Source organism: Chlamydotis macqueenii, chromosome 8 (genome assembly GCF_036417535.1).
Source record: "Chlamydotis macqueenii isolate bChlMac1 chromosome 8, bChlMac1.mat, whole genome shotgun sequence".
Lineage (NCBI taxonomy): Eukaryota > Metazoa > Chordata > Aves > Otidiformes > Otididae > Chlamydotis > Chlamydotis macqueenii.
In genome coordinates, this window is record NC_141563.1 from 35181676 (window position 1) to 35199796 (window position 18121).

Consider the following 18121-nt stretch of genomic DNA (forward strand, 5'->3'; position numbering starts at 1 on the left):
TCACCATAGAACCTCCATTGTCTACTGTGAAAATAACAATGCTTTTGTTTAATATTCCAGTTTTAAATGAAAACATTTCAATAAAAACATTTTTCTTACATTAATCACAATTGGCATATTTGTATGCAATATTTTTATTACAAAGCTGTTGCTTGTATTTTAATTGCATTCTATTTTCTCTCCAAACACAAGCAGTATATATTTTTAGGGAAAATATATACTAGAAATGTTGTTCGCAATATCTGACATATGAGAGAAATCTTGAGCATTTCAACAGATGTATAGTAAATTTTATATTTCCTTAAATACTTATATAGCATTTTATCCCCATAGATGGCCTAAAGAAGGACTGCACAATATAAATACAATCTTTTGTTGCAGAGAAATGTATTTTTGTAGTGACTAACTAGTTACAATGAATCTTGAGCTAAATAACTAAAACCTAAGAATATTAAACAGGATTAAAATTTATCATTAAGATCACCATTGAATTAAATCACAACTAAGGTAGCTGATCATGATCTATCTTCACTGGTTCTTCCCACTGTTCGGACTTGCACTGTGTTTTCCAGTGTAGCTCTGTGGGTATCTTCCTGGGCTTTGCAGTCCAGATTACTCATCCAACTTTAATCTTTTCTAATCGCTGTCATAGCATATTTGAAAATTGCTTTACAAACAAACTTCAACTACTGTGGTGGGCTTTTTTAGTCCCAAAATTTGATGTAGTCCTCGTCAAGTCACACTGATTTTTACGTAGCTTCGTTGCATTGCAAGGCTGTACGGCTGTGGCAAACCAAGCGATCACGTTAGGTTGGGATGTTCTTCCTGCCATCCTCTCCACCACCTCTTATCCTAGCTGCATAGTATCATTTCCCCATTTTCTCATCCCGTCTCCCTCTGGATGGAGGAGGTTCAGGCTCTCATCACAGGTTCTTAAATTAAGAACAAATCACTCTGTGAGAAACGTCTCATCCCTTTGGCCTCAGGGAGGTGTCCTCACAATTACTTATCACTGAGGAAGTTGGCTCTTGGGCCCATAAAGGCCTTTGTTAGGCAGCAAACTTTCAGTTGTTGACAATAGTCTGATGCTGCTTTCTTTAATTAGGCTCCGTGCAGAAAGATTCCAAGGTAATGACTCTGCCAGTCACTTTGTGGGAACATCATTATTTAAAGATGAAACCCTTTCAAATCAGGTTACACTGTATTACTGTCAAGGGAGGAAGAATTTAAATGTTCACAATATTCATTTCTTCGTGTTGAGACCAGACAGAAAGCAATGGATTAGAGTTCCCCAATATTCTTTGTTTGGTCTCAGATGCCCTTACTCTTCCATCAGATGAACGAGCAGCTTTCAAATACAAATGTAGGGAATGGATTATCGATCCCAGCAGAGCAATGGGAGCAGGAGCAAACCTGCTCCTGTGAGAAAGAGTAGCTTAGAAAAGAAATTTCTATCCCAGTTGTGAGATCTTTTTCCGAAACTGTGTTGTAAAATGGATCATTAAAACATCGTCTGTCACAGCATCTGGGAACCTGGTTTTGTGTGCGCACATTGTGCATCCTCACAGGTCCTTGACACTTGGGCACGCCGATGCCCGGTGTCAGCCGCAGAACCGCAAGCAGCGTGCGGTTAGAGCTGTTTCAAATTTCCTTGAGACTTCGCAGATGGAAATCCAGTATTTTCTAATGTTCTTACGCTGTTAACATATCCTCGCTTCCCCGAGAACGATGTTAGGCAAGCCTCAGCAGAGCAGGAGCAAGACTGCTTTCCTCTCGGGAGGTGCAGCGTGCGTGAGCCTGGCGGCTGCGATAACTGAGCCTTATCTGCGGGCTGCTAGGTGCCATCGCCACCGCGTGGGCTGGGACGCTCTGGAGACTGCAGTATTTTGGCCTTAGATGACTTAAACTGCATGGTACAATATAATATTCTGTAGTATTATACAGCAGAGTGTTTAAAATGAGATTTTTCTCAGTTACCTTTTCAACGGCTTAAAAGTGGGGTCTACAGCAGCTGTCTTTTGAGGCTACCCCACATTTTAAGGATGTAATTAGTTCAGAATGCCTTCAGTTGGGCCTTTCGTGGGACCAGACATCAACCATGACGTTATATATTTTTGCACGTGACTATTTGTATCCTCACAGAGGATTTTATTAAAAGAAAAATGTCTTTGTTGCTATTTGATGGTATTTAATCAACTAGTGGCAGTATGATGCTCTAACAGCTAGTCCATTAAGAGGAAACAACCAGTTTCTCAGTCCCGGGGCAGCAGGGAGGAAACAGGTAGATAGCTTTTGCCAGTCCTTTCCTCCAAAACCTGTAAGGCTGTGGGATCATCAGCTGGTGCGGAGGCATTTGGAGCTCAGCGTCAGTGCTGCACCGGAGTGACTGATTGCAAGATCACAGCAGCCAGAGGAGGTCACTTCTGAGGAAACCCAAGTACTTTGATGAGGGTTAATGCATCATTTAAAAGGCAAATGAGTGGGAGTATTGAGGGCAGATTCCCTTATAATCAGCGATTATTAGCATCAGGATGCTCTGCTTACCACACTTTCACAAAATCTCCTTTTTCAAGTGTTACAGATCTCAGATAAACATCCGTATGAATAGATTCATCATGTCCTTGTCATCTAATTAAAAAAGAAAAACATAGAATATCTCTTCCTCAGACAACTTAAGTGTTGTGTAACAAAAGTGCAGCTTTAGAATGAAGCTTTGGGCCTGAAATAAGGAAAAAATTGTTGACAGGAACTCCTATTTGTTCAAAATGTTGATGTGAGATGGTGCAAGCATTGGAGATGCTCTCTGATGTTACAGACTGCACTTACCCTGGTTGTCAGCCAGGACTAATGCTGCTTTTCTCTCTGCTGTTGTCTTCGGGTGTGACGATTCCTTGATTATAGGAAGAAAAAAAATTGATAACTGTTTCTAAATGTCACTTGCTGACAGGAACAAAATGAAATGGTACTTCAAGTGGATTGTGGAGACTGTCATTATGCCCTTCTTCCTGGATTAGTTAAAAATCACTAGTAGAAATTTTTACCTTCCGTTGTAGAAAGGGTGCTGTGAGGGACAAGTGGGATTTAAGGAAAGCGTTGGAGGAGACGGAAAGTTTTCTTCTGTGAGCTGAGAAGCTGCTGCAAGCATTTGCATGGCATGAGAAGAGCGGGAGCCTGAACTGAAGGGAGCAGTTAGAGGAGAAGAAACTCAGAGATCCCAAATAATAGCCTGAATCCTTCACACATACAAAAAAAAAGAAGAGGCAGTCTTCAAGTTAGGTTAAGCATATTGTCACAGGATAGTTAATGCACGCTTGTTTTCCGCTTCAGCTTGGGTGAGGTGTATTTGTGAGAGTATGAAGCCCGCACTTTAGCTCTTCATCTAGAGAAAGCTTTGTCTGTGTGGCACTTGTGCATGCTTTCTCCCTCATATACTTGAAAGTAATGTTATATTTTGGCTCACAGTATTTGAGGAGGAAGGGGAGACATATAGCCATAGAGCTAGTTTTGTTTTGGTTTGGTTTTTTCTCCTTTGTAGATGACAGACTTGGGCTTTGGGTGGGAGCATTAATTGAAGTGTGCCAAAGAATAATAGAAACGCTGGATTTTCTTTTTCTCTGAAAACTATCACTTCAGTTTTGGTAAATGGACTTTCAAATGGTGTACATGAAGCAAAGTGTTACCGAAGAGATGGTGTGTGGCTCTCAAAGGGAGACCGTAGGAGATGCTGAGTTTGCGGGTCAGATGGGGAACCCAGAGCTGCCCCATCCCACTGCAGCGATGCTGCCTGCCCACAGGGTTGGAGATAACGGCACTTACAGAAATGTGAGCGCAAGCAGACTCTGTCTTCTCTCACTACCCGAGGGAGGGGAACTGGTCATGACGTGATCTCTGGCTCTTCCATTTAGACTTGCCAGTTTTGAATACAACTGCGCTATTTTTCTCATGCATGCTGATCACTGAGAGAAGAATAGGAATTATTTTATGGAATTTAAGAAAGCATTACAGAAATTCTCTTCTATTTAGCAGTTTAAGGCTTATGAAAACAGATGAGTGCATCACTTTTAAGATAAGATTTGAAGAACTGTCTGCCTCCTTGGAGCTGAATAGAGGGCTGGTGGGAAGATTAAAACAATAAGCTTATTATATTATTAGTAGTGGGAGAATTCTAAACCCCATTTGTTCAATTATGGTCCCTGCAATATGCTTATTTAGGTTCTTGTAAATGATAATCAGTAAATTAGACTTGCTGCCCTCACAGCTCTAGGGTTAGCTTTCAAGGGACTTCCTACACTTTTTTTTTTTTAAATGTTTGCAGTGAAATCAAGAAGGGAATTAGTTGTTTTATATGCAAGATTGGCTCTGTGTAGTGGATGCTGGCTGCATTCTGATATCTATCATTACTAACTGAAAAACAGTGGTGGTGATACTGCAGCGCTGCTGTCTGAGCAGAGCAATCTCAGCAAAGGCGAAGGCTGTAGCCGCGTTATGTGCTCCGTGATAAAAATGGTAGCTAACGCCATTAAAATGAGCATGGGCTGATAAATGAGACCATTGTAAAGTCTCCAAAAGCCCGCATATGTTGCTAATAGTTAACTGAGGTGACGCAAGAGGGATGTAAAATCCTCAGCATCGCCTTTTTTATCACCTGTCATCTCTTTTTGCGGTGTTTTTCCCCTTTTCTTTTCTCTGTATTTTGCCTTGACAGTTTTAATATTGAGCATTTGGTTCTAAAACCAATCACCCAGCTGAGTCATCCAGAGCTTTTTCTTTCCTCTTTTTACCTTTCTAGATGGATTTTAATTTGCGACATGCAGAGACACCGTTTTCAAAAGAAACACCTCTTCCCTTTCAGCTCATTTAAGTGGAGATTCCAGCAGATTTGGGAAACAGACTCCTTAGCCCTTTGCAAGTGCTTTATATATCTTTGCAATTTAAAGAGCCTTTCCTGAGAAGTGGTATCTGTTTTTTTTTCCATGCAGATAAATTGTGTATTTGTTGCAATACTAGATCATGCAAACTCCAATATCCTGACCATGTTGTCCCCATTTATTTCTTTTATCTCCCTGTTTAATATAATAGGAATAGCGGCAGAACCAGGGAAACATATGCAGCAGCATAATAGTATATTGTTTAAAAGCAGTTGTCTTCCATTTCCAGGGTTCCTCTTTTGAAATGTAATTGTCTGCTAATATAACTGGGAAATATTATTGCAGGAGCGATCACTAAAGCGTACGCTTGTGCTTTTAGTTCACGTTACATCTGTGTAGTATTTTAAAAAGAAACTGGATGCAATGTAAGCTAGTTAACTATCATTGGTGAGATGTGTTTGCAGAAGTTGTCACCGAATATTGTCACCGAATGGGGAAACAACTCCATGCAGTGCTAAAACAAGAACCGCCGCGTCCCATGTGCAGTGCAGCAGCAACAGAATTACAATCGCCTTGTGTAAAGTGTCTGGTAATGAAGGCAGATAATGGAATTCTTTCCAAAAGCAGATGCTAACTGGCTCCCCAATGCTAGGCAGAGAACTGAAAAGCGATACCAGCTGGAAGGGAGAAAAAACAGCTGAAAAGGGCATTAAAAAGAAGATGCCTTAGATGCACGTTTGTTTAAGCAGTAAATACTTGTTTAAAATAATCTTATGAGATTCTTATTAAGAGGCAAACTGAGAATACAATTGCAATGTTAGAGGAAGTCAGCTGGATGCCCAAAGGATATTTGTATGCAGATGAGATGAGTAACGCAACGACACCTTTGGGAATAGCGCCTTATCGGTTACACCGCGAGGCTGGCTGGTGAGGACAGCCCTTGGAAGTGTTTAATTGCAGGAGGTGGGGCTTGCGAGAGCCAGAACCTTCTGTTCTTCAGGGAGGAGGCAGCATGCTGAAAGCAGAGGTATCTCTGCTTGTTCCTATGTGCGTGAACATGTACTCACGTGCTTGTGTCTTCTCCAGCAGCACTTGATAACTGTGCCCTCCTGCTGGGCTGGAAGCAGCGCTCAGCACGTAGCATCTTCCTTGTTTCCTCCGTAATCTCCCACTGTTTTACCACTCCAGTCACCTCAGCCATTTCAAATAGTTGCTTTGTAAATGAACGTGATAATTTAATGAAAGACTTAGTCCACACAGAGATTTCCTCTGCTGTAAGTCTGGATTTTTTTCAAACAAAAACATGCAGTGGGGAAAACCCTTTAAAAAAAAACCAAACTCCTCACAAGTAAAGCTTGGTAACCCCTGGAGTTGGTCTTTGGTTTTTGCCCAGATAAATTTTTCTTTACCCAAAGAATTGTTCCCACAGTGGATATTACTGGAACAACTGGAGTGCTAAGCTGGGTGTCGACTCACTAGGTTTCCAGTCCTGGTCCGATGCAGACAGACCAGAAGCTTTACTGGGACTCTGTCTTATCCCAGGCAATTACCCTAACAATTTCTGGAGGACTAAAACTTGCTTCTAGTTTCAGCCCAGCATGGAGCAGGAATATATGTGTCCTTCTGAACAGTTAACGTTTTCCCTGTGGGAGAAAACTCCTTTTGGGCTGCTCCCGCAGGCGGGAACACTGCGGAGTTTACAGGCTTCCTGACACTGGTTGTCTCACAGGAGAATTGTCCGCAGGTAGAGGCTGGAGCGATGTGTCTGTGTGCAGTGGCACAGAGCTGCTCCTGCATCAGGCTCCTGTTGGGGAGCTTTACTGAAAAGCAAGAAGGGAGTTTTGAAGCAGTCTCTGAAGACGTGCAGCGTCATCTCTATGATGTTTCACCTTGTGTGTTCTCTGTGCTCCTTCACCTCTTTTCTGTGCATCCGACATCGAGTTGATAAAAACGTGCTTTAGCCGTATGCTTTACTCCTAGCAAATGAAAGTGGGATGCGTTGTCCATGTAAAATGAGCAGTGGAAGGAACTGTGACAGAGCAATGATCAGTCAACAGCATCCCTCCGGGGCACCCATTCTTTGCTTTATCCACAAAAGTGCAATCACTAAGAAATCCCATTTCTGCCGATGACCTGTTCTTAATGTTCTCACTGCTGGGATACGCTGCAGTTGTTTGTCTGATTGTGGGGAGAAGAAAATGTCTTTGTGCTCTTTGGATCGGGACTTCACTTAATGGGAAAAGAACGTTAAACCTCAGCAGTGTGAACAAAACACGTGTGGCTATGTATGCACTCGCATCTGCTGTACTTTCCGAAGCACCGTTTTCAAGACCTTTCCTCGCTTGCTGTTTTTCAGCAGGAGGTATCCTGCATGCTAAGCAGAAAAATAATACTTTCCAAATTCAAGTAGCAAATCACACCTCTAATTAGATTTTGACCCCATTAGTTAAGAAATATATTAAAGAGCTGCACAGCTACATGGATTACCACTTAATGTAGTTATATGAATTTTTGGCATATAATTGATAGTAACAAGTGAGATTTGTAATTTTTTATGATATTCTGATTATGTGCAGACCTCTGTAGGGCTTTACAGCTTTCCAGGGATAACATCTCACCCTTAATATACTCCCCCAGGATTTTAAGCTCAGACTCCAGACCACCAGGGATTTTGAGCCCAGCAGGAAAATGCCAGCCTGTAAATACAGTGACGGGAGAGCTGGTTCTTGCCTGTGTTGCTCTGAGTGTAGGTAATGCTCTTGGGAACATTTAGGGTTGGAGAGGGGAGACTGCTCCTCCTGTCCCAGCGGTCTCTGCGGAAGCACGAGGGGCTGCTGCGACTGGAACAATTGCTCAGGACAGATCCTCAGAGAGGAGAGCCACTGGGGTGGACCCAAGTTCGGCTAAATCACTCTGGCATCCTGCACGGGGTCTGTGGAAGGAGCACCTCTGCTTTGTTCTCTTTCTTCTTGGCAGTTTTTATTCACTTTTAGTTGCTTCCCTCTCACATTACCCAGCTCTTTCCCCTCTTCCTTGTTGTCATGGGAACATTCACTACAGTGGTTAAATCTTATTATTAAAATATGCTTTCCCAGTAGAATGGTAGTAGCTAATATTGATCTAGCTTCTGCTGCTGACTCAGGGATATGGCTGAACATATAATATCTCTTATTTCTCCTTTTAATGCATAATGCAGCAGTTTCCTTCACCTTGGGCTCTGTACTAAAGGTGACATCGAGCCACAGCAAAATATTCAACTTGCTTTTTTTAATGTGTGGCCTAGCTGAAGCGTTGGATGGAGGTAGTGTTACAAAGCTGACTTTAAAATCTGCAGCGGACAATCAAACAGGAAAAAAAAAAAAATCACCCTTTCTGTGATTTACCCTCACAAGCAATAGTTACAGATGTTTGTATGCCACTGGGAAAAAGACATTCACATTAAACTGTCAGCATCCACAGACATGCAGTGTGCTCCAAATAACTTCTGTAAGTATATTGCGCTCTGTCACAGAAATGGTTGAAATGTAGATGAAAGACAAATAACTACCTTAATATCAAGTGAGGCTGCATTTGAAACTGTACTCAGTCATATACATAGTCACTGACATCTGCTCTGAGTAATCATCCGCACAGTAGCACATAATGTTAAGCAGAGCATGGTAAGCGTATTCCTGAGTCACCAGAAAGAAGCAAAAGTAAAAGATTCTACCTTGAGATGTGACTTTGCAGTACGTTTGCAATGTAAGTATTTCAGTTTCCCACAGTGGTTAATTAACCAGCTCTAACTTTATGAGAGTTTCCTGAAATTGGTAGTTTTTGTAAGGTAAGATTGAGGTGCTTCTGGAATTCCCTTGTTTACCCTCATTTAAAAAAAATTTTGGTTGAGAACCAACCTGTTGTACAAGTAATTTAAAAAGTGCTGGTTTTAATGTGAATAGTGTTTGCAGCTGATGCTGCATTTTGCTGTGCAAGTGATACAGGCACAGCCAATGTTATTTTAGGGTCTGTGCTGGAAAGACCTCTGTTAGAAAAGAGTAAATGCTGAGAAGCCGTTGATTTCTAGCATATTTGTATGTGTTCTTGCATATCTGCATGTAAGTTATTTTGTTATAACTCGTTGTATGTTTGATCTTTCTAGAAAAAATCCGACAAAGATATGCAGATCTACCAGGAGAGTTGCACATTATTGAGCTTGAGAAAGACAAAAATGGGCTCGGACTGAGTCTTGCTGGCAACAAGGACCGCTCTCGTATGAGCATCTTCGTAGTTGGTATCAATCCAGATGGACCTGCGGGACGAGATGGAAGGATGCATATTGGCGATGAACTTCTAGAGGTAAGTGTTTCCTTTAGCTACTAATCAGGGTTCATATGGAGAAGGAGAGGCATATGTGAAGCTATCATCTGAACCTTAAATAAAGCCTGCAAAGGGAATTTTAGGTGGCTGAGGCAAGGAGCTGCACTGATTTATGCCAACTGAGAACTTGGCCTTTGGCAGATAAATGTGTTTTCAGTGAAACAAAAATCATTGGTCTGTGAAAACTAATGTCTTGTCAGTGAAGTCTGTGCTCTCAGCATGCTCACAAGCTATGCTTGGGGAGGGGCTGCTGAAAGGCAGGAAGGGGACAGTAAATCTGTCCTTCCAGTGCATCTGTGGTTTTACAGGGAAATTCACACCTTACAGTAAAAATAACAAAACCCCCTCAAAGTTACCGTATGTGTTTCTACAGATGACAGGGATATTCCCCATCCTGAAAATAAATTTCATGCTGTAATCTGTTTTGATCCATTGTAACTTAAAATACTTATTTTCTTTAGTCGTGTCTGGCACAAGTTCACTCATAAGGCAAGAGAGCTCGTTAGCAAGTAGAGTGTTTTGACTTCACTTTTTCTTCTATCTCCTTGCTTCACCTTCAGATTGAAAACACAGATTTCCTACACTTCATCTGATTTTTGGCTGTTGTAAAATGACACTTTGCTGCAGTACCTGCAGTGGTTTCCCACAACATGATTGCTTCAGCAGTTTAAAAAAATCAGCCGTCCCTGGGGATCTTTCCTGTAGAGAGAAGCTTTCACTGAAGAGCAGGTATATGCTGACCTACTGCTCTCCATGGGTGGTGATTTTTTGATCTTTCAGCAACTCTCTGTGCTATCAGAAAACCACCTATTTTCTCACATTTCTTGACTTGAGAAAGAGCAATTTGACTGCCTGGGGATACCTTGGGAGTACTCAGAATTGTCTAAGCATTTGTCACTGTCTAACAGTTCTGTAATTATGGGTTTTCAATGAACATAATACAAGAAAGACTTGTTTTGCTACAATAAGAACACCATCTGAAGTTTATTATTTTCTTTAAGTGTGATAAATGGTATGAAGATCTCTCCTGTACTGGAATAGGGTAGGAAAATTACTTTCTTCTTCAAATTTATGTTCTTTCTGTCCCTGGCACCAAATTCTCATGGTAAAAAAAATAAGATTGTTGAATTTGGAGTGTGTATCAGTTGAAAGGACTCATGGTACCGTTTTCCTCTTTCCGTATCATAGACCAGGTAGCTCCTGGTAGAGGAAAGGGAGAGCCTTTAGTGTCAATACTTTCCCGCAAAGTTTTCTACTGAAGTTTTCTTACATCTCACAAGTTACTCCATGCAGTGTTTGTTCGACCTAATGCTACGTATTGCCAGCAGTACTTGGAAGATGCCCCACCTAGGATTAGTCACATATATCTCAAAGCTTGGGATTTGCACACATGAGCCGCGTTATAAGTAGCATTTTCCAAAGTTGCCCTAATTCCTCTCCCTGTCAAGTTGGAGATAAAATGATGTTTTTCTTCAGTGAAAGGAAAGTGATGTTCACCATCTCAAAAATGCCAGACTTCAAATAAACTGAAGTTCAAAGGGACTTTAGTAACTGCCTCTTTTGTTTACCTTTGCAATCAAATTAAAGGTGCGTCACCGGTGGGCAGAAGTGCGATGCTTACATGAAAGGATGTGGTGATCTCATTCTGGTCCCCAGTGAGTGTGTATCCAGTGTCAAAACATCCTGCGTCGCAAAGGAATGGGGTTGTGCGTTCCTCGTGTACAGGCGTCTCATGTTCGCAGCGGTGGTCAGTTCTTCACAGCTCTGATTTTTCTTTTAAAAGCATTTCTGTGTTACATGAATAGCATTGAAATGAAACTAATGGACGTTTACACTGGCAGGTTTGTTTGATAACCATTAGGTTCACTAACTATTTTAGTAACCATCCGCACACCCAAGAAGTACACGGGTCACCAAGGTAGGAATATCACAGAATGGTTGGGCCTGGAAGGGACGTCCAGAAGTCACCTGGTCCAACCCTGCCTGCTCAAGCAGGGCCACTTCAAACCAGTTGCCCAGGACTGTGTCCAGGCAGCTTTTGAATATCTCCAGTGTGGTTTTGTGTACTTCCATGCCAGTGATGCAGAGGTCAAGGTCGTGAACGGGCTTTACTTGCAGTGGGTTTTACAACAAAATACATTAAAAGAACGTTAATGGCAAACTGAAGTGTTCAGAAGTGAGGAAATGACAGAATCCAGATTGTTTGGTTTTCTCTAAAGACATAGAATTAAAGGCTGTGAGTATGTTTGTTGGTCGCAGAAGCGCTTTATCTTTCCCGTGGTATCCTCCCCTCATTCGGAGACCTGGATGGACAGACAATCTTTACTGATGAAGCAACTTAACTTCTCTTCCTTTGGGTAGTGCTTCACTGCATGTAGGTCTTAAATTGCTCTGCCTGCAGACTGTGCTGCTGGCCATTGCCCACTGGTCAAGTGTTTAGTTATTCCATAGAAACAGATCCTCAACCATCATTGAACTGTGTGTTTGCAGTTAGGCGTGTATTTGCACCTGCATCTTTGATTACACCTCAGTTTTGAATACTAGAGTGTATTGGGAAGAGAAGGGATTCACATCTTGGGAAGCCTCCAACATTTCTGCACTGTCCTGGGGTGCCCCGGGGAATCCTGTGAACTAGAGTTTGATTGGATTCAATTGAAGGGTGCGGGATGCTGCCAGACTACCTCAGCTCCTTATGCATAAAATCTTTTGTCACCGAGTTAATGAAATATCGTCTCATTTTTAGCTTCTGCAAACAACAGTAGTCTTTTGCGGGCATGATCCTGGCTCGTTTTCAAAGTCAACCCAGCCAATACATTGAGTGAAATGCAGATCAAGTTTAAAAAAATGTATGTAATAATTGTTTTTTAATACATCATCTGTGATTTATTTTGGATGGGTCTGTTGCTGGAGGAAACAAGTTTTTGAGGGAGAAGATCCTTTCATCCTACTTTCATCCATGGAGGAAAACTACTTGGGTCAGAATTTGGTCCCTGTGCAAAAGAATCTTTTTTTTTTTTTTTGCATGACACAAAGTTCTACTTTTCCCTTCTTTTTCCAAGCAAAGAAACCATCTGTGGTGCTCCTGCCTTGCACTCTTGCTGTTTTAGTGCAGGTGTCTGCACTGCTTCACGTCTTATTAGCTTGGGCTTAGTCCTGCGGCTGATTGTGCCCAGCATGGCCCGCAGCGCGTTCACCTGGTGCTGTACCTCTGCCGTTAAGCCCTGCTGCTCGTGAGCTCTGTGTGAGTCTGTGATTTTGGTAGGTTTTATTCACACTGAATAATTCACCCTATTATTATTATTATTACCATCTCTCCGTAAAGAGAGTCAACTGCGTTCTGTTAATAAACCCAGCTGTCCAGAGCCCTGTTATGCTAAATTACTGATGCTGGGATTTTCTGCCATCTTCCAGCCCTTGCTTACCTTGCTGAAGGTGGGGCAGGAGGTGGAAGGAAGCTGCTCATTGGGATCTTCTGCACTAGGAGGCCACAGCACTTCTGGAAAGAGTGAAAGCTGGTCTTTGTAGTCAAGAATCCGTGTACCAGTTTACCTGTTGTCCTTTCTGGACTGTTGCATGAGAGGGAATTTTTTTTTTCTTTTTTATACCATTTCTGTCATATCTCACAGCCAGGAACAGTAACTTGAACGTAGAGAGACAGTGGGGTTTTGCATGAGAAGAGTCATCTTGAATGATTAACTCCCGTGGTGATATATTTTTTTTTAAATTCTTGTTTAAACACAATAATCATAGCTTCTGTTCTTGTTCTCAGAAGGAAATGTTGAGGTGATACATGCATTTGAATGTGTGCTGCAAAAGAAATTTGGTGAGGAAAGAGGAATTCACATTCTGGTTAATTATTTTTTTTTTCTTTCCAGCATTTTCCTCTTGCTTTGTTGTTGGGCAGTTTGAAGAGTTAGAGGTTTCAGTCTGTATCATTTGATTGATCAAAAAGTTTTGGAAACTTTTCCCATTGTTTCACAGTCTGGTTGTATCTTGAACTGCTACGATTCCTGTGGTTAGAAGGAACCTAATGCATTGGTACGAAGAAATAATTATTACAGAAAGCTGTGCTACTTCTTTTCCTAGCTTTGGGGTATCATTTAACTCGATTTTCATAAAAATTAGCTGATACTAATTTTATGGATGTCCATTACTGCCACATAGTAAAAACAGTGCTCTTTTTTTTTTTTCCAATATACATATCTGATGTTTCTCTTCTATAAATTAAAGTTTGAGAAGCAAACAATCCTTTAAAGTTTTTTCTCTTAATTTAAGAGTTCAGATTTCAGTGAGTTTGTACTTTCTGCTGCTTTAGCATATGAAATTGTAAGCCAAAACTTCTGTAGGTGAAGGCAACAGCACATCTGGGATATGCAATCAAATCTGCCGTAAAGCAACGTAGGGTTCTGTTACAGATTGAACCGAAATGCGCTGGCCTGACCTCATACCTGTAGCATGTTTTTATCTCTGTTCTCTCCATCTCTCTTGTCTTTCCAAGAAGTTATGTAAAGAGACATTGAGAGAAGAGTTGAGGTTGATTTAGATCAGTTCCTTTCTTTTGCTTAGTCAAAGCTTTGTTTTTCTTTTCCAATCGCTAATGAGAAAAGTCCAGCACAGATTTATAGGTTTTGACTCCCAGAGTACTGTTTGGTTAATCTGACGTGTTACTTTATTTAATTTGAAAGATTTAAAATGGTGTTGCTTATGAAATACTAGATGTTCTCTTTTTTTGTTTTATTTAAGTAGGCTTTTGTGCTTTGCTCATCACTGTGGTATGTGAAGCTAACGGGAACATTAATTTACTTTGCAAAAGAAAGTGACCTTTTTTTTTTTTTATTAAAAAAAAAGGCAGAATTAATACTGACTGTAATAACTATGTGGGACAGTCCAAAACCTTGTGGAGATATATTGTTTTGATTAGCCTTTCATTTTGGTGTAATTAAATAATTATAACTTATAGACCCAGCTCACAGCTAATTAAATTTTGGACTGTTTGATACATCTAGTGAAAAGGATTAATTTAGCCAGAGTAAAGACTATAAATTTTAATCTAAGAAGTCTGCTGCTTAGAAAAATTGATGGTAATTTAACTAAATCCAAACAGTTTGAAAAGCATGCAGTACTCCCAGTGAATAATTTATTTTTGAACTTAGAGAAAGTAAGGCAACAAACTCGCTGGAAGTTTCAAGTCAAGCTTGAAACTGGAATGCAACTGAGCATTCATTTTTGCCACCGAATTTTTGAATTTATCTTTGAACACATTGTGGCCTAGGATGTTGCTTCTTGCTCTGCCTTTGCTACCGTGGCAGTTGCAGTCACACCATGTGAAACCCTTATGACTGTTGGCGTGATGCTACTTGCACAGCGCTGATGGTTTCATGCCAGCTCGGACTCTCGTAGACCTTTCTCGGTTCTTTCTTTGCACAGTAAGCAGCTTGGTAGGTAGGTGGTTTGCACTTCAATCTTCATGAATAATCAAGTGCTAGGGGTTTTATTCTTGTCCTTGCGTTGTCCTTATTTAACTGATGAACTTGCATGTCGGTTTGACCCATTGAAAGTAAGATGGAGTATTGTGAAGTTGCTGATCTGACCAAATAGGCTGTAAGACACAAGGCTGTAAGGCTTGGCCGGTTATTTCTTGTTTGAATGAAAGAATCCTCTGAGAACACAAAACCAAAATCCAATACAAACATTTTCAGTAACAAGAAGTCCTTCTGTAATCACTAGCGAATTGTTCCTGGGCTCCATTATCATGATTGTTTTAAACAGCATTGGTATATCAAATGTGAATATAAATATTTTGTTGTAAGTGAAGAGGGGAAGGAAAAAGTTACAGTATTGAAATGAAGCTGGCTGCTCGCTTTGGAAGGGTGCATGAACACTTGAGCTCCAGAGAGGTGCATTAATCTGATCAAGATGCTTGGAGTGAGAATTTTGACAGAGTTAAATAACAGATTATTCTGCACGCTTGGAAGCCTCTGATGCTTGCTTATACAGCAAGACACAGGACAAGCTGAACCGTGAACCTGAACTAACATCACGACTTCAAATACTATTAATTTCAATTTATTTTCCTTCGTCTTTAAAGGTTTGCCTTCTTTTTCAGGCAAGATAAAAGATGTTACGTGTAGCTTTTGAATTAGTTTCCACGTTTGTGTTCACAGGTATTCAGGTGTAGGTAGATAATTGTTCTTCCACAGAATGTTGTTATCTCTATGCTTATTCCAGTCTGAATTAAGTTGAAGGAAGGCAGCTCTGGTGGTCCTGCTCCCTGCTGTCAGGGGAGGATGCTTCCCTTCACCACCTTGCTAGGTGTTCACCTCAGCTTAGTTTTAAATCTGAAAATCATCGGGATACAATTAAGAGACTGCTCAAGGGTTTTGTTAATCTCTGTGACATAGTCTTATAGTCTTTTTTTTTCCCCATCATACTCAGCTGAGCTTTTACTTTCTTTAAATTTATGGTGGGATTCATATCTACCTTATGCTCTGCATATGATCTTAACGATTCTAGTTTGTGCAATGCCTGAGCTGAAAGACGAGCATCCTCTTAGGATACCTGTGAGGTGGGAGGCGTTAAGGAAGGGGAGCTGAAGCTCAGGAAACTCAGGGCATTGCGGATGGGCTGAGGTGGAGCAAGATATTAAATATAAGCCCTGCCCGTGAAATGAATGAAGTGCTTTAAATCCTCCATTTTTACACTACAGGTTATTTTTGTGGTATGATACTGAGCATGCTTTTGGTTGGCTTGGGAGTAACTGCTGTGTTCATCTCAGAGATGCTGTTGTCCTTTTGAAGTCCCACTTGCTGAGCGTGGCACTGGGAGACATTAGGTGTCTTATTTTCCTCAAACTGGGAAAAGATTTCTAGTTGCTACATAAAGAAGAGTCCTGAAGCACATTAATAAAGCCAAGCTATTTCCCTCTGAAAGCTGCAGCATTTGCTTGCACGCAGCAGAAGTGTCCAAGGTAGTACTGGGTGTCTGTTGCTGTGCTTAGGTGTTAGATCCATCACGACAACAGTGATGTGACGTGTCCTTAACTTGTCCTTTGTCTCCATGGCTGTTCTGTTTCCTTCAGCAGAACCAAGGAGTCAGCACAATCTTAACAGCGAGTTCTCCTAAAGTGCCAGTTGCCTGTAGGTGAGGTGTAGGAGTGTCTGTCTCAAAATCTGTGCTGTTGTCATGTCTGTATGGTTCTTCTCAGATGAAGTTGTTTTCCAAAAATCTGGGAACAATACTTAAAATTCATTCTGTGGATCTGTGAAAAAGAGTAAAAGATTTCTCTCTTTTGTGGCTTACTATTAACACTAAATTAGCTCTGCATTGGTTCCTGGTTTATATTGGTCTAGAATAAAACTTGGAATGTTCTAGTATTAGTACACTATTTTTGCTTTGATCAACTGGAGTCTAAGGTGTTGAAAAAAATTTAAATCTCTTAGAAGAAATTTAAAAATCTCTTCTAAGGCTGCAATTCTGTAGTCTGTTGTGGAATCAATATGAGGAGGAGGATGTTCTTAAAATCAGTTTAGGATTTTACCTTTCAAAAGGAGTGATGAGAAAGCTGATGAGAAATGTTTCAGTTGTTGCTGCTGAGTTGCAGACTGCGCCCCATCCTCCTCTGGTCGTTGGCTGAGGGAAGGGGCAACCGTGTTGGGCAGTCCAAGGCCAAGCTGAGTGGTGCCCGTCTCCTCCTATGTGCTTATCATACAATGTCTGTGTACAGCGCAGCTGTGCCTGAAACAGGCTCTTAGTGCCTCAGCTCTGGTATTTCTGTCTCTACAACGCCGTATAGATATGTATATCATCTATCAGTGCAACGTTGGTATTCCTGTCTGTAAGAACCTCAAAAGTTACGTGGTTCATGTTTTGCGGACCACGTTTTCTTTGAGTCTTATCTCTTTATCCCACAGTGAATTTGGAAGTCTTGGTGGTATAAATTAAAACAATGCATACTTCTCCACTTACACGAATTTTTTTTTTTTTAACAGATAAACAATCAGATATTGTATGGAAGAAGTCACCAGAATGCTTCTGCAATCATTAAGACTGCCCCATTGAAGGTCAAGCTGGTTTTCATACGGTAAGAAGACTTCTCATCAAAACATTAGTTTACGCTTTAGCTTATTACATGACATTTTTGGCCTGTGTTGAAAATACTGTATTTGCTAATTTCTCTTTGAAGTGGAATAAACCTTTTCTTTGACTATTCTTCTCAGGACAGTTGGAGAGTTCTCCTTAATAATGGTATAAAACAAACAAACAAAAAAAATCTGATGTAACTGAATGCCTATTTTAGGGATGTCTCCTGAAAACTTGAGCTGTCCCTCTTGGGCTTGCGAGCACCCTGATAAGAGTTCCTTCTCACACAACTTCCCACAGTGCTTGATTTTGCCAGCACAAAGACGGGGTGGGCAGCTTGCTTCACCCGACTGGCAGAAGGGGGTGAAAATGGTGCAGAGGCTCGAGGCTGGAGAGGGAGCTGCTGGGAGGGGGGCAGGCAAGTGTGGATGGAGAACACGGAGCATGGGCTGGACAGATGTGTGAAGGATGGCTTTGTATGGGCAGCGAAAGAGGGTTTTTAAAGTGAGCTAGGGCTTATTTGTACAGAGGTGGAATCTGACTTTGACAAGGAGCACTGCGATGGCCTCTGTAAGAGGGAATATGCTAAACCAACCCTTCATCTGCATAAGAGTTACATGTGGGCATCTTTTCTTTTACTCCAAGCATGAACATTTTTCCTCTTTGCATGTGGATGAAGGACACCTCCATGCATTCACTCCATAGTTCACGAAGTGTTACTCTTATGACCCTGGGCGGGAGGTCTGGGAAAAAGCTGCCTCTTTCCCAGAACTTACATAGGCTTTAATGTATTAGAATTTCATAAACTCTTCTATTCC

At 41.2% G+C, this 18121-nt stretch overlaps 1 protein-coding gene across 6 annotated transcripts in view; it reads left to right on the forward strand.

The window, feature by feature from the left end:
• PATJ (PATJ crumbs cell polarity complex component) overlaps positions 1–18121 on the forward strand; it is a 155892-nt gene that overhangs the window by 84507 nt on the left and 53264 nt on the right. For all 6 annotated transcript variants that reach the window (XM_086753255.1, XM_086753256.1, XM_086753259.1 and 3 more), the window contains 2 exons: positions 9007–9203; positions 17213–17304. In XM_086753255.1, coding sequence (XP_086609381.1) covers positions 9007–9203; positions 17213–17304 — 289 coding nt within the window. The remainder of the gene's footprint in view (positions 1–9006; positions 9204–17212; positions 17305–18121) is intronic.